Below are 15,278 nucleotides of genomic sequence, written 5' to 3' on the forward strand. Positions count from 1 at the left end.
ATTTCCTTCTTTCATTCTTGTCCTCTCTTCTTTCATTCTGTTTTCTTTCTTTCCTTCTCTGTGTATCTCTTTTCTTCTCTCTTACAGTCTTTTTTTTCTTTCTTCTTTCTTTCTTTTTTCTCTTTGTGTTTTTATATTTCACTTCTTTCCATTTTTCTATTTTCTTTTTCCCTTCATTTTTTTCCTTCTCTTTCCTTCATTCTTATTTTCTTTCTCCTTCTTTCATCCGTCCCTTCTATCTTTGCTTCTCTTTCCTTTTTTCACATTGCTTCTCTCTTTCTTTCTCTTTCTTTCAATGACCAGACTAAATGCCGCTCATAAAAAGAGGATGCATTGATAAGTTCTGTGCAACTTTTAACTGCAGGTCAAAGAAAACGTTTTTTAAGAAGTCATCCAGCATACTTTTGCATTCCTTGATGGTTTTTCCTCACTCAATTCCGCAAGAATAGTTGCACTGAAGCATTTTGACAATCTACTTTTGTGATTTAAGTTTTTTATGTGACACACACATTAGAACAACTTGATGCATATATGGTTTCAGACAGTTCTTTTATTAAGAGCGTGCTAGGGTAAAGTCTAAGAAAAATGGGAAGCTTTATAGACTTGAATATTGGGATCATTTCAAAACATTTGTGGTAAAAAACACACATTTTCATGGAAATGGCATTGCAGAACTGAACTTATCAGGAGAAGCCAGTGCTACAGAAAGAGGAAATGGGATACAATAGAAAAGATGGACTAACAAGCAGGCACAAAAAGCATGTTGCTCACAACTGCATATAGGACCTGTGATGCATTAAGCCACCAACTCCTACTGGCTTATAGTGCACTAGCATGAGCACCTGACGTGAAGATGGCCCGAAAAAAGCCGAAATGAGGTTGAAAATATTGCATGAAAGCACATCAAAACGACCCATTATCTCCATCACAGCCAGCATGAAGTGCAACCCACCCATTCACATATCCAAGGATAAAACAACATAAGCGGGTAAACATGAGCTGTGGGCACACATTGGGTGACACGTGTTTAAGGGAGACAAATCAGGGACTTTATGTGCACAAGAGCCACTTTCTTGCTTGAAGTAGTTACAAATTCACCATGTGATTCATTTGCCTAGAATATATTGTAGGTCCATAGCTTTTTAGTTCTCAGGAATTTACGCAACCACATAACATAGGGTTGCAGCCCCTGAGTTCACCTGGGACCTTTCGAAGGCATTAATTTCCTTTTCATTCAATGTTATGTTATGTCATGTTTTGCAGATTTGTAGAAGTCACAATCACCATGAGGGTATCCTGGCACTGAGCAGATCTGAGTCTAACCAAAACTAGGGTCTAGTGGGACTACTTGAAAAGCCAAGTATTCCGCTTATTGCAGAACTCAAGAAGTGAGGAGGCTCTTATGTATAGTGGCAGGTCACTCCATACATTAGGAGCCATATAGGAGAAGGAACGACCGCCGGATCCACTCCTATCAATATATAAGCTGCTGAATGAGTTTCATCAGTTGCTATTGAGTATTCGATCAGAAACATGGCATCTTGTTGAACATCCATTCTCCTACTTGATCTTGGACACTTTCTGATTTCTTAACTGCCCTCCTCTGCCTGCTTCCTGAGGACTCTTAACCCTCCTGAATTTAGAGTTTTTTGTGTCCTCTGGGGTTTTATTATGATATAGTGGTGGTCTCCTGAACCAATTCTCTCGCTGAAATTGACGCCAAGACAGGATCCTAGAATGCTTGGGACACAACTTTCATTTTAAAGCTAGAGGACTTAAACACTGTCTGTGCAAGAACCATTTTCTGACCCCCCTATACACTCTCTTGGTGGCATAGCCCTTAACAGCCCCCACCACTCTTCTCCCTCCTGGTGGATCTTGCCTCAGCCAAATAGACACTGATGAGGCACTTTTCTATGTATCATATCTCGCAAGACAAGTGTATACATGCCATTGTAAACTAGTGGAGTCTGGGAACTGATTAGCCTTATCTTACACAACATGACTGGATTGGGTTCTCCCATATCTATCATGGTCCACCTTCAGTGAAACCAAGAAATACCACGTTTTCTTAGCATAGCCCGCCTTATACTTTAAGGGACCCCTACTATTAGTAAAGTCTGTTGCCATTGAGCAAAGTCCGGAACCTGTATCAAATAATCTCCTTTTTCATCACCATGGGGCAGTGGGGGTCCACAAACAAGTTCCCTAACTCAATAGGGAGCATCTTCTACAGCAATCTAGTTTCACAAATAATTGTGATAAATGCACAGATCAGAACAAAGACAACTATATCAAACAAAATGCAGATTGTACTTTGTTGTAATGCAGGAAATGGCACAACCTGCGTGAGCTTCCTTCTTGAGGGAGACATGCAGACAAAATGATTGCCAGAAACTAAACAGAAAGGTAGAGAGTTGTATTTTTTCTCCCTTTCTTAAAGGGACAAGCATAGCAGCTAGTCTATGGGATATCAATTTACCTTATTAAATTAGTATTTTACAGGAAAAAGGAATGAAGTGTTCAATTTACATCAGTAGAGGATTTGCTGTTTGATATGATGTGCACTAGTGTATCCCACCATGCAAAACAAAATAATGTTCAGATTTGCAGTAAGTGGCATTTCATGCAAAAGTTTAATTACAGAATATTTTTACTGTTTTTCAGAGACATTTTGATGAGTTCTGGTTTGGATAATGAAACGGCTATTGAAACAAAAAGTGGGCAGGAGTTATCAGTGGAAAAGTAAGAACTAAATACTTAAATATGACATGAAACATGGCCTTTTGATTTAATGCATATGAACAGAGAACTACAATTGTTAAGACAAGGCCTCCTTTAGACTGGTTTCAGAATGTCGATCTAACATTGTGGTGAATTACCCTCTTCTGACAAGAGGAGTAGGAAAATCCACAAAACGTAGAGTTCTTCCACCACTGTGGTGATATGCACTTTAATATCTGCCAATGTCAGTGTAGGATGCTGGACATTCTTCCACCAAAAATAGGTGCCAAAAATATACCTGGTGTTCCACAACATTGTAGTGACGTTCTGTTAACTTGCTGATAAATTCCTACACTTTGCCCCTTTCTCCATCTCCCATGATCCTCTTTTACAAAGACATAATGGATGATCAGATAAGCAGTTGATCCATCTTCCTTTCCAAAGATACATCTTCACCTGATGCTGGAACCAAAGAAGTTTCTACAGCACAATCTAAACAAGATAGTTGTTCTATCAGAGGTGTGTGACATGAATCAATAGTTTTATAGCGGATTCTGCATTATCACCCTCATCTGAATTAGTTCAGTAGATGTCCAGGCATTATAAGTTTAATTTCGTTTTTTGTGAACTGTGTGAGAGACCAGGTGAGTTGAAGCATCAAAGAGCTGACAGTTTATGCAGCTCGTAGCCACTGCTTAGATCATCGGGATAAGGCTCTTGAGAGTCACTTGTAAAAGAATTAAATCAGACTCCTTGGTCACACTAACATTTTTTTAAATTATATTTTTATTGCAGAATTATAAACCACAGGATACAATTAATCAGCCAGTACACTTGTGAGATCCCCCCATCCAATAAGAATTCCCAATCGTACACAGCCATTCAGCCCGCATCCCGGAGGCCGGGCGGCATATTACGTCGTTCAAGAGGAACACAGCACAGTGCACGTCCCGTAGGGACCCTGGTTGAAAGATCGTTTTGCGTATCTGCTTTTACCCCCCCACCCACAACAACACTCCCGTCAGCCATCCCAGTGATAATCAGTGATGTCGCCCTTGTCGGGACCTGCCCTAGGCGCTCTGGGTCGTCACACCTGGCCGCTCTACCCAGCCATTCCACACTCCACATAGTACCCACCGTCCCAGTAGATCCAAGGCCCTAACAAGCGACCATCTAATGGCTTTCGGCCCTCCCCAAACACCCTTCAACCAGCCCCCCCAACGCCCCCCCTCCCCTGGCAACTGCTAAGGTGTGCGCCTCGTCCTGTCGAATTGGATGGGTCCACTACAGTGCGTGGTACCATACTTCTGTGTTCGCCCCGCGGTGTCCAGCGGCTTAGTTCTCGCCATCCTCATCCTCTACCAAAGAATCACGCAAAGCCTGTACCACTAACTCCCATGCACGCGCCGCATCCAATGCCCTCTCATTCCCCAACTTTACAGCTTGCTTCATCCGGAGCACACTCTCGCAGTCAGACCACCGCAGCAGCTCATTCTTCCATCTACGCAGTGAGGGTCCCCCCCTGGACTTCCAATGCCACGATATTTCCCTCTGTGCCAATATCAGGCCCAGGTCTATGAATTTGCTTGTCACCTTGGTGCGTTTAGTATGCGGGAACCAGAGCAGTAGGCACGCCGCCATATCGAAGTCCACCTCCCTGTCAGTCACTTCATTCAGAAGTTCCCCCACCTCCGCCCAATAGGTCCCCAGTTGTGGGCACCCCCAAAACAAGTGGTCCATGTCCGCTCCCGGGGACGAACACCGTGGGCAACAGGCATCCGGCACCTGAAAGTACCGCTGTAATTTCTCAGGAGTCAGATAAGCCCTATGAAGCACATAGAAATGTACCTGCTGAAAGCGCGCATTTCTAGTGCCCTTCCACGTGCGCCGCAGTATGTGGCCCCATGCCGTATCCGGTATGGGCCCGCCTACGCTCACCTCCCATTTAGCCTTGAGACCTTGGAGTGGTTCCAGCCCCTCGTTCAGCATCCTATTATGGAGGCACGTCACAGCTTTGAACGTACCAGCCGCCATCACCACATATTGGCACGCCATAGTCGTCGTGGGTTCCATGAGCCCCCCTTTCCAGTGCTTTTGTATGGCAGCCACTACTGCCGCGTGTAGGAGGTAGCCCCCATCAGGCAGCCCGAACTGGTCCCGGAGCACTTCGAACGGCGCCAAAGCCCCGTCTATGTACAAGTCGCCCACCATCTGCAGTCCTGCCTCTTCCCAATCCAGCAACGGGGACCAATCTCCTCCGTGCGGCAAAGCCGTCAACATCCCGAGCGGGATCTCCGGGGCATAAGGCCGCGATGCCCTCGCTCTCCGAAGGCTCCTCTGCCAGCACAGCCGGAGCGTCCGCTCTTCCATGGTGAGGGCCCGTAACTCGAGCCTCTGCTGCATGATGATGTAGGACAGCACGTGGCGTTGTATTCCCCGATCCCGGTCCTCCTCCGGGCCCCGGAACACCCTGGCTACGTTCTGTGTAAGGACCTGCAACTGCGCCGCAAGATAATACAGCTCGAGGTCGGGCACGGCCATGCCCCCTTCTATCTTGGGGCGAAGTAGCGTGCTCAGGGCCACTCTACGGCGGCCATGCCCCCATAGAAAGCCAATTATCATTGACCGCAGTTCTCTAAACACCCCCTGGGGGATCCAGACAGGCAGCGTTCGGAAATAATAGAGGAAGCGGGGGAGCGCCACCATTTTCAACAGTGCAATCCTGCCCAGGACTGTCAGCGGGAGGGTCGACCAGAAAGACAAGCTGCCCCGCAGCGCCCGGACACAGCGGCCAATGTTGCCCTCCAATAGGTCCGCAGTCACGTGGTAGACGCGGACACCCAAATAGGTGATGCAAGAGGGTTCCCATACCACATCCAAATCGCTGCTAGGGACTGGCGATCCCGCTCGCAGCGGGAACACACAAGTCTTCGCCCAATTGACCTTAAGGCCCGACAGCCGGCCGAACTCAGACAACAGATCCATCGCTCCGACCAACGCCCCCGAGGTGTCAGCTAGGTACAGGAGCAAGTCATCCGCATATAGCGATATGTAATGCCACTGCCCGCCGCTGACTATCCCCGCGTATCGGTCACCTGACCTCGCATGGACCGCCAAGGGTTCCATCGCCAGGGCAAACAATAGGGGGGAGAGAGAACATCCCTGTCGTGTTCCCCTGCCCACCGGGTACGCCGCAGACACCAGGCCGCCCAATCGTACTCTCGCCGTCGCCGAGGTATATAAGACCCTCGTCCACCTTCGAAACCCCTCGCCCATGCCAAACCTCTCTAACACTCCATCCAGGAAAGACCATTCCAAACTATCAAAGGCCTTCTCGATGTCCACAGATAGAACCGCCGGGGCTCCCTCCCCGTCCAAGATGGCGTCCATTATTCCCACCAGGCGGCGGATATTCAGCGCCATGCTCCTCGTGGGTATAAACCCGGCCTGGTCCCTGTGTACCAGGCCCGTCATATGCGGGGCCAGCCTGGTGGCCAGGATTCGGCTCAGGATCTTATAATCCACCGTCAGCATGGACAGCGGGCGATAAGACCTCACATCCGCGGCATCCCGGCCAGGCTTGAGGAGCGGTACAATCAAGGCCTCCCGCATGGACCCAGGCAATGCCCCCGTCTCGAAAGCTTCCGTATACACCACCAGCAGCCTGGGCGCCAAGCTGTCCACATATTGTTGATAGAATTCAATCGGCAGTCCGTCCACCCCGGGCGTCTTGTTGCGGGCCATATGTTTGATGGCCACCCGTATTTCCGTGAGCGTGATCGGGCTACCCAGCTCCCTCGCGTCTTCCTCGTCCAGGACCGGAAGCTGCCTCTCCCCCAAGTATTCCGCGATGTCCTGAACCCCCACTCCCAGCTGACTCTGGTATAATTCCTCATAATACCCCCTAAATCGTTCCAATACCGCTGCCTGGGAGTACACCATCTCTCCCTGCGCATTATTAATGCTGAGGATCGGGCAGCCCCTAAGTTCCGGATTAGCTAGTCTGGCCAAGAGGGTACCCACCTTGTCCCTTTCTGCATGTGCTCTGATGATGTACTGCCTATAGTCATAACACCTTAAACGTTCCGTCTCGGTGGCAACCACTTCCTTCGCTTCCAACAACTGGGCCTGTAGATCTGGCCTAGCCGGCCTGCGGCGCTCCAGGTCTCTCAAAGTTTCTTCCGCTTTCATTAGGTCATTCAGCACAGTCGTGCGAGCATTCGAGAACCTACCCAAACACACCCCTCTCACCACCACTTTCATTGCATCCCATTCAGTGGACCTACTCGTAGCCGTGCCCTCATTCGCTCCGAAATAACAATCAATGCCTTGCCGAACCGCGTCGCTGAACACAGAATCCTCAAGCGTCTCCGGCCGAAGCCGCCATGTTGGTATCACTGAGCGCTCTCTCTGCCACTGAATGTGCACCAATAGGGGGTTATGATCGGATATAGTTCTAGCCAGGTACTCCGCATGGGAAATCAATGGAGCTAGGGATCCCCCGCAGAGCACCGAATCTATCCTGACATGCAGATCATGGAGAGCGGAGTAAAAGGAATAATCCCTGGCTCCCCTGTGCCGCTCCCTCCAGACATCCAGCAACCCCCATCGTTCCTGCCAGTCCTTCCTGTGCGCAGCCAGCCTGCGCACCGGAGAGTCTACTAGGGGCGGATGGGATCTATCCAGAGCAACATCCGTGATCGAGTTGAAGTCCCCCCCTAACACTATCGGACCCGCCAGGAAAGAGGCCAAGGACCCCGAGAGACTATCAAAGTATCGGCCTTGGTCAGTGTTCGGTGCATAGACACAGCAGAAAACCACATCCCGTCCATATAACCTCCCCTCCACCGCCACAAACCTGCCATCCGGATCTACTACTTGATTCAGCACTTGAAAGGGTATCCCCGCCCGCACCCAGATCAACACCCCCCTGGCATACGCTGAGTAAGTGGTGCCAAACACCTGGCCCCGCCATCTTTTCTGCAAGGCAGCGCACTCTTTTTTGGTGAGATGAGTCTCCTGGAGCATAGCAATCTGAACCCCCCTGCGTACCAGATATGCATGTACTTTGTGACGTTTCACCATAGTCCGCAGCCCTCGGACATTCCACGTTAGGCATTTCAAATTAGGTAATGTCCCCATTCCAACCTCGTACAGTCCGATTCAAATAACGAAGGTCCATGGCCCCCCCAATGCAGTTGCCCCCCCCCGAACATTCCCAAAACTGAAACACTCCCCAAACCCCACTCCCCAGGACAGAGCACACGAACCCAAAGGCCGCCCCCAAACCTTGAACCAACTTCTCACACTCTTACCCTGTGGTCTCCACCACAGTCGGCCTTAAGGGCCCAAGGGGGGTGAGTCGCCGCCGACCCCAGCTAGCGGAGCCCGCGCCCCGCACCTTCATCCCCTCCAAAGCACACAGCTCCCCCTCCCGGCAACCCGCCCTCCATCAACAGGATATCACCCTACCATGAAGTCTCGATCTAGACCCAATTCTATCTCAGCCGCAGAAAATACCATCCGATGTCTGTGGGGTTACTATCGGCCCCTTCGAGCTTTCCGCCTCTGAAAGTTCCTCTCCCGTCCTGCTGCCTTCCCCTCCCGAGTCCGTTTCTGCTCGTTCACTGTTCTGTTGCGACCCTGTAATGGCCGCCGTCGCTGCGAGCGCATCCCTCTTCTCCGCCGCCATTTGAGCTTCCCGTTTCTCCCGCTGGCGCCTGTTGCGGGATCTGATGCGTTGTGACTGCCTCACCCGGGGCTGCTTGGGTTGGTCTCACCTACTTTTATGCGATCTGTCCGTCCCCGCTCTATATGACTCGAGCCATTGCCAAACTTCATCCGGAGTCTGAAAAAAGTGCGTAGGGCCATCCATAATGATCCGCAGCTTGGCTGGGTAGAGCAAGGAGTACTGGATGCCTTCCTCCCTAAGCTCCTTCTTCACCGCGAGGAACGATGCCCTGTTCTTCTGGACCGCTTGAGTGTAATCCGGGAAGATCGTCACCTTACTGTTCTCCACCTCATACGGGCCCGACATCCTGGCCCGCTGGATGAGGAGATCCCGGTCCTTGTAGTGGAGGAGCCGTACCACCATCGGTCGGGGGGGGGGGCGGCCAAGCCCCGGCGGGCGAGCAGGCACCCGGTGAGCTCGCTCCAGAGTGAAAAAAGGAGTAAGCCCCTCCGGTGCCACCACAGTGCGGAACCAGTTCTCCATGTAGGCCACCGCATCCTCCCCCTCAATCCGTTCCGGCAGGCCTACGACCCGCACGTTGTTCCGTCTATTGCGGCCTTCGGCATCCTCCGCCCTCCGCTCCAGTGAGTCCAGTCGGGCCAAAATGTCCGTGATCCTGTGCTCCGCGGTCACCACCGATGGCTTCAGGTCCAGCAACAGTTGGTCATGGTCCTTGACCCTATCCGCCAGCTTCGCGTGATCCGCGCGTAGCAGCCCCAGGCCCGTGGCCACTTGGGCAATATCATGGTGCAACGCTTCCTTAGTGGAGGTGATCGCATCAAGGATGGCATCCAAACGCCTGTTCAGCCGCTGTTCCTGATCAAGCTCCGGGGAGGGACTCTCACTCAGCCGAGTCGATGTCGCCGAGTCCCCCTCGCGACTCCCGGGTATCGGCCCTCCGATCGCCGCCATGCCAGGGTGCTGCGTCACGAGTCCAGTCGCCCGTTTTGCGATTACGCCCGTGGTTCCGTGCCGGTCTCCGGGCACCGGGCAGTGCAATGTCCCCGCCGACGCTCTCAGGAGCAATGGCCAGGTGGACGGGCTCCGTTCCGTCACCCCCCTCCGAAGCCTGAGGGGGGAAGGATGAGTCTTAGGGCGGTGGCCAACGAAGGTCCCCGAGCTCCTGGGTGAATCAGGTCAGCGTCCCCTGGTCTCAGGACACAGCACCGCCGATCCTAGTGCCTCGGGCAGCCGAGTGCAGGATCTCTTGGCACTTGGTGACAACTTGGCTCAGGGCTGAAGTTCGGGACCGTCCGACATCCTCGCCGCCATTTTCTTCTCACCCTCGGCAACACCTCGGCCACCTCTTCTCACGATCTTCTCGGGGCCAGCAGTCCCCCAACGACCCTCCGATTGCGCCCAGCTGTCCCCTTACACTTCAGAGGGCAGGAACGTCGTCTTCGGGTCGCCTAGGGTCCCGAAAACAGGAGAATTAGCGGGAATCCGCGCGGAGCTGCGAGCTCACGCCGCCATCCCGATCGGCGTCCAAGCCACGCCCCCTTGGTCACACTAACATGAACAAACATTTAGAAAACCAATGTGTATCTATGCTGCCAGTAAAAAAAGCCATAGATATCCATGAAGACACAGATCAGCACAGTGAAACAGACAGACATAAGGAGAGACAGAGGGATGAATGGAAAGATGGCACAACATACAGGCTTCATGATCATTTGCCCTTCAGCCTCTCTATGGGGGACCATGAGATTGGAAAGGGAGGAAAGAGTGGAATGTCAATTTCTATTCAACCTTTGGCAACATTCCTTCTACTTGGTTATCAAACAGTTCAGCCTCTAAGCACACCTGATCCTTATCCTTTCTGAAATTATATGCCTAAATATGAATACATTGTTGTCTGCTGCATACCCTATTCATCTAATGCTTCTGTGACATAATCATTTGATTAGTTACCAGCAGTCCCAATACTTCAATCTTACCTTCTTATCCTAGTCCTTACATCATGAGGAGTGTCCGCTTTCTAAGTTAAAAAAAATCTAAACTAGTACTGCTCCAGTTATCCCTAAAATAGGCCAGCCCTACCTGGAAACCTGTGGCGTAGACTACTAAAGCAGCGAGCACACTGAGATAAAAACCAAGCATGCTGCAGGGAGGGTTGTAAGGACTGGGATAAGGAACTAGAATCAGAGTTATGGATTAACTGCTCAGCAATCAAAGCATTACCTCCTCCTATCAAAATGGCCCAGTTATTATTGTGGCTATAAATATGGAAAAGGAACATGATATACCTAAATCAATTGATTTTAAAAGATATTATGACTTTAGACTACGCTCTTAAAATTCCTTTGTTATTCTACGTTAGACAAACTTTTATCCCTCTGGGTTTAGTGCAACTATATGACAAGCCGACTCTCTGTGAAAGTGTCATCAAATGGAAGCTGAAAGAAATCTTCATGGAGAAAAGTTCAAAGGATAGATGGGAAAGATGTAGAGCAAAAAGCACAATAAGGGTATATCCAGGGTTACCTTAAGTGCACTACGGTCCCCTCTCATACCTTTCCTTTGTAGAGAATTCTCACCATCGTTATATTCTGACTAGGCATTGGTTAAATTATATTCCGTTAATGCTGGGACACCTGATGAACTTATTCTCCATAAGTCATTTTATGCCCATGTGACGAAAAGTCGAAACAATCAATTTTGCATATTCTGTTTTATTACACTTTTTATGCTGCAGAGAGAAAGAAGTTTATTATAACATTGCTGCGGAAATTAGTCTGCGATTTCCCGCCACAACATTAGCAGTTCTCCAGCAACTAAAGACTACATATGTATTATATGTGACTGCTTCCTTATTATTGGCAGCCATAAAAACTTGTGGGGCCTCTATTGTATTAACAGATTAACATGAGGAAATCTGCTCACATTTACAAGTTAAGCCCTCAATCTTGAATATAGTTCCCACCTTCACAAATGAACTTTGGCCTAAATCACCTGATGGACAGGGCCTGCATACATATATAGAGCACTTTACTAAAGATCTGGGCCTAGCTATATTAGGAGGTCTCTTAGCAGTTCCTAAAAATGAGTAGTATTAAAATAATCTGTACATTTTGTAATATTGGCATCTTGGTTTACATAGATTATGATTTTGTCGCACAAAGTTCTGTTTAATGTTCTTTTTCTTTTAACAGTATTTAGAATTTTAAACATCTAATGAAAAATAAAGTTTTTTTTATCAAATGTTGACCATTTGAGGTAGCCCAAGCAATATATTAATTGATATACTGTCCTAAAAGGAATTTTTTACATCTTACCCAAAACCTGTGCTAGCACTGTAACAATATTTGCTGTTTTTATCTGTCTGAAATGAGTTTTCTTTTATGTACTTTTATGCATTTTTAATGCGAAATAAAGTTTGAAATTGATGGAATTACCTCCACGTTGCATCCTTTGGTCAGTCCTTAGCTTAAGAAAATATACCAAAGGAGGAAGGACCGGCATTGTTTCCCAACCAAGGTAGCCAGTCAGAAATGAAGAAGTCAATACACCAAAAAGATAGGATCAAACACAGAAGGTCACCAAAGCACCAAGTACCATTGCCAAGTTAAGTCGACAAGCTCCAGAAGCCAATACGTACCAAGGACCCCGGGCCAAAAATGAGAAGATATCTACAATAGTGAACAACAAGAGGTCTCAAGAGAGCCAAGGAAGGCTAGGCATCAGCACTAAGCCAGCCAGCGATGCAGAGAAAAAGTCAAAAGGGACTAAAAGACACCAGCACTAAGACCCTCTAACAAAGAAGCCACTTCCTATTGCAAGCAAAAATGAGAGCCTACCAAAGAGGATGACCAAACCCCACCATTGGGGGTAGATTAGAATAGTAACGCCAAGTGTGAAGGCCCAGATCTGTAACAGTATATAGAAGCCCCAGAATTAAATTAATCCCAAGCACACGCACCCTTGACTTTATAGGAGGAGGGTTACAAACAGACATTATGCCACCCCTATAATAGGGTACAAGAACATGTTTGATCGAGCAAGATACCAAAAATGAGGAAGACAGAGGCTGTTCAAACCGTCACCTACTAGGAGCAGATCAGTTTCCAACACACAGAAGGGAAAAACTCAGCCCAGAGGAACATCCACGTCAGGTTAAAAAAACTCTCAAGAAGGTTGTATTCCTTAACCAAATTCCAAGACCCGGCATGGCACAGAACTGGACAAGCCCAGAAAGTTAAAAACATACACGCCACACACCAAAGCTCACCTACACACCAGAAAAAAAGGATGACCAGGCAAGCACAAGGCCTCCAGAATACAATCTAACTAGGCAAATAAACACTGGAGAACATGCAGCAAGCAACCAAATTGCCGAAGCCAAGAGCAGATGCAGTTCCTGCTATTGGGATTTTAGGACCCTAGTGTAATTTTCCAGATTCATGCCCTTATATAGGTATAAATCACCATGTCCTTATATAGGCATAGAAATCATAACCATATTTAGACATAGCTCATGCAGTCCAAATACGGCATGGCTACTTCCACTACTTCCGAAAATCCTCAACGATTTCATGGGAAAGTCGGCTTCAGCAGTTAGGGACTTCCCCTTGCTTGAATATTGATTTGTCCAAGAACTCATGGAGTTTTCAAAGAACTGAGGGGCATATTATCAAGGGGGTTTATCTCCGCTTTTTTGGCTTTAAAAGGCAAGAAAGCGGAGATAAAATTATCTCCCTAATACCTAGCTGTCGCTAACACCAGTTAGCGACAGCTAGTAGGAGATAGCGACCATCTTGGGCCCCACTTTGCATGTCAGTGATATTTATCACTAATGACATGCAAAGTGGGCGTGCCAAGATGTTAGCGACTGAAAACAGTCGCTAACATCGCTATTTCCTATTACCAACTTTTGGAGATATTCGCGCTAAGCGCGAATATCTCCAAAAGCTAACACCTGCCCTGAGCAGTTCTTAGCCATGTTATCCAATGGGAGGTGGATAACATGGCTAAGAGCATTAGCTCGGTAATGCATGAATATCGCGGACTTTTCAGCGATATTCATGCTTTGCGGCGATTTTTATCGCATTTGCGGTAAACCTTGGTAATACCAAGGTTTATTTGCGGTAAAAATTGCCGCAGCTCAGCGGTAAATGTTTGTCTCTAACCAAGCAATAGCGATAATTATCGCTATTTCTTGGTAAAATGCCCCTGAGACTCTTTGATGATGTTATTACGTCCACCTTTACGTCAAACTCGGCACCTTCAAGGTATAAACTTGCCCAAGCAAACACACGGTGGTTTGGAGCAGTTCGAATATCTACTTGCCTGACGCATCTTGCTACAGCAAGTGCCGAAGGAAGACGACCCACCCACAGACTCACTGAGGGAGACGCTGTCTTTTCTCTTGCTGAGAAATCCAGCTCCAGTGATTCCAAGCTCCCCTTGCGGAGTGTTGGGAAATAGAGTCCTGAGACAGACCTCCTTCATTCTATACCAAGGTACGGAGCTGATTAGACCCTAAGAGAAATCTTGGATAGATTCTTGGCAAAAGGAATACTAAACTTATGCTACACCACACTTACTTGTTCCCTTGTACTAGACTTAAATTAGGTACATCGGGGTAGGCGTATTTTAGAAGCACCAGTTGAGTACTTTTAGTCTTCATGTATTTATGTATGTATTTTATGGCTTAGAAACCATACCATGCTTTTACAGTATTATTTTAGAATCAATCATTTTTATTGAGCAGCATAACGTCACAGAACACAGCTCAGCTGCCTACATCCACCGGCCGTCAGAGCAAGAGCAAGTGGTATTCAACATTAATTAAACACAGCCTTTGGGTCTACACCCCGGGGGGTGAGCCGTCGATGGCAAATGCAATGTCAGGTGGAACGGCCAGCACTCTTAGCATTTTACTGCATTTAAGGAGAAAAACAGGAACAACAAAACAAAATAGGAATCCCTCCTGCCACCCCACACCCCCCACCACCCCCTCCGCATCAGTCTCGTCTACTCCCCTAGCACGCGCTAAATCACTCCCGCCCCCCAGCACATCCCAGAGCCCTCGAATCTATTGGACTACCCCTTGGGGCACCACCGGGATAAGTTGCAGGATCTGCAAATACTTCTGACACGTTACCTCGCGCAGATCACGAGATAGGAGGTGAATGAATGGTTCCCACAGCTCTGGATAATACTCCCCTCTGCCATCCTTGCACAAAGAAAGTCTTTTCACCGCCAATAAATGCCACAGCCACCGAATCCAGTCCCTCGGATCAGGGGGTCAGCGGATCGCCATTGCGTAAGGATGACTAAGCGTGCCGCTAACAACGCCAGAGCAATCTGCTTACCCCTCTGTAACGACCGGATTTTCAGACCAGATATCACCAGCTCACCAAGACACCACCAATCCAGCCGAAACGTAACCATCTCCCTCCCCAGAGCCTACTTACCACAGTACCTAGGTACCTTCCTGGGGATGGGGAATTAGCAATATACAAGCTCATATCATCAAAAACACCACTAAATCTATAGGATTACTAGGAATACTCACTATTTACTAAGGAATTCCATATTCCACACCACACTCATACCTTATAGTCTTGCGGCAACTCAGGCCCAGACTATGCTACCCTCCTCCTCATAGTGAAGGGGGCAGTTCTGATCATTTACCATTACACACTGACCTCAATCAGTGCTCACGCAAGCCACAATCCGGTGGGTATACACATTGACCACAATCAATGCTCTCATTAATGCCACTCTCTCTAGCAGCAATCTCACTACACACCGTATCCTTCCGGTGCTCTCACAAGCCACAATCATGTGGGTATACACATTGATCACAATCAATGCTCTC

General features: G+C 48.4%; 1 protein-coding gene across 1 annotated transcript in view; it reads left to right on the plus strand.

Moving 5' to 3' along the window:
- The window catches only part of LOC147662694 (uncharacterized), a gene marked incomplete at its 3' end in the record, with an annotated part of 662,849 nt that overhangs the window by 557,861 nt on the left and 89,710 nt on the right, over positions 1-15,278 (plus strand). The window contains exon 24 of the mRNA XM_086950972.1: positions 2,668-2,745. Within this exon, the coding sequence (XP_086807098.1) occupies positions 2,668-2,745 (78 nt within the window). The remainder of the gene's footprint in view (positions 1-2,667; positions 2,746-15,278) is intronic.

Source organism: Lissotriton vulgaris, unplaced genomic scaffold (genome assembly GCF_964263255.1).
Source record: "Lissotriton vulgaris unplaced genomic scaffold, aLisVul1.2 SCAFFOLD_1043, whole genome shotgun sequence".
NCBI lineage: Eukaryota > Metazoa > Chordata > Amphibia > Caudata > Salamandridae > Lissotriton > Lissotriton vulgaris.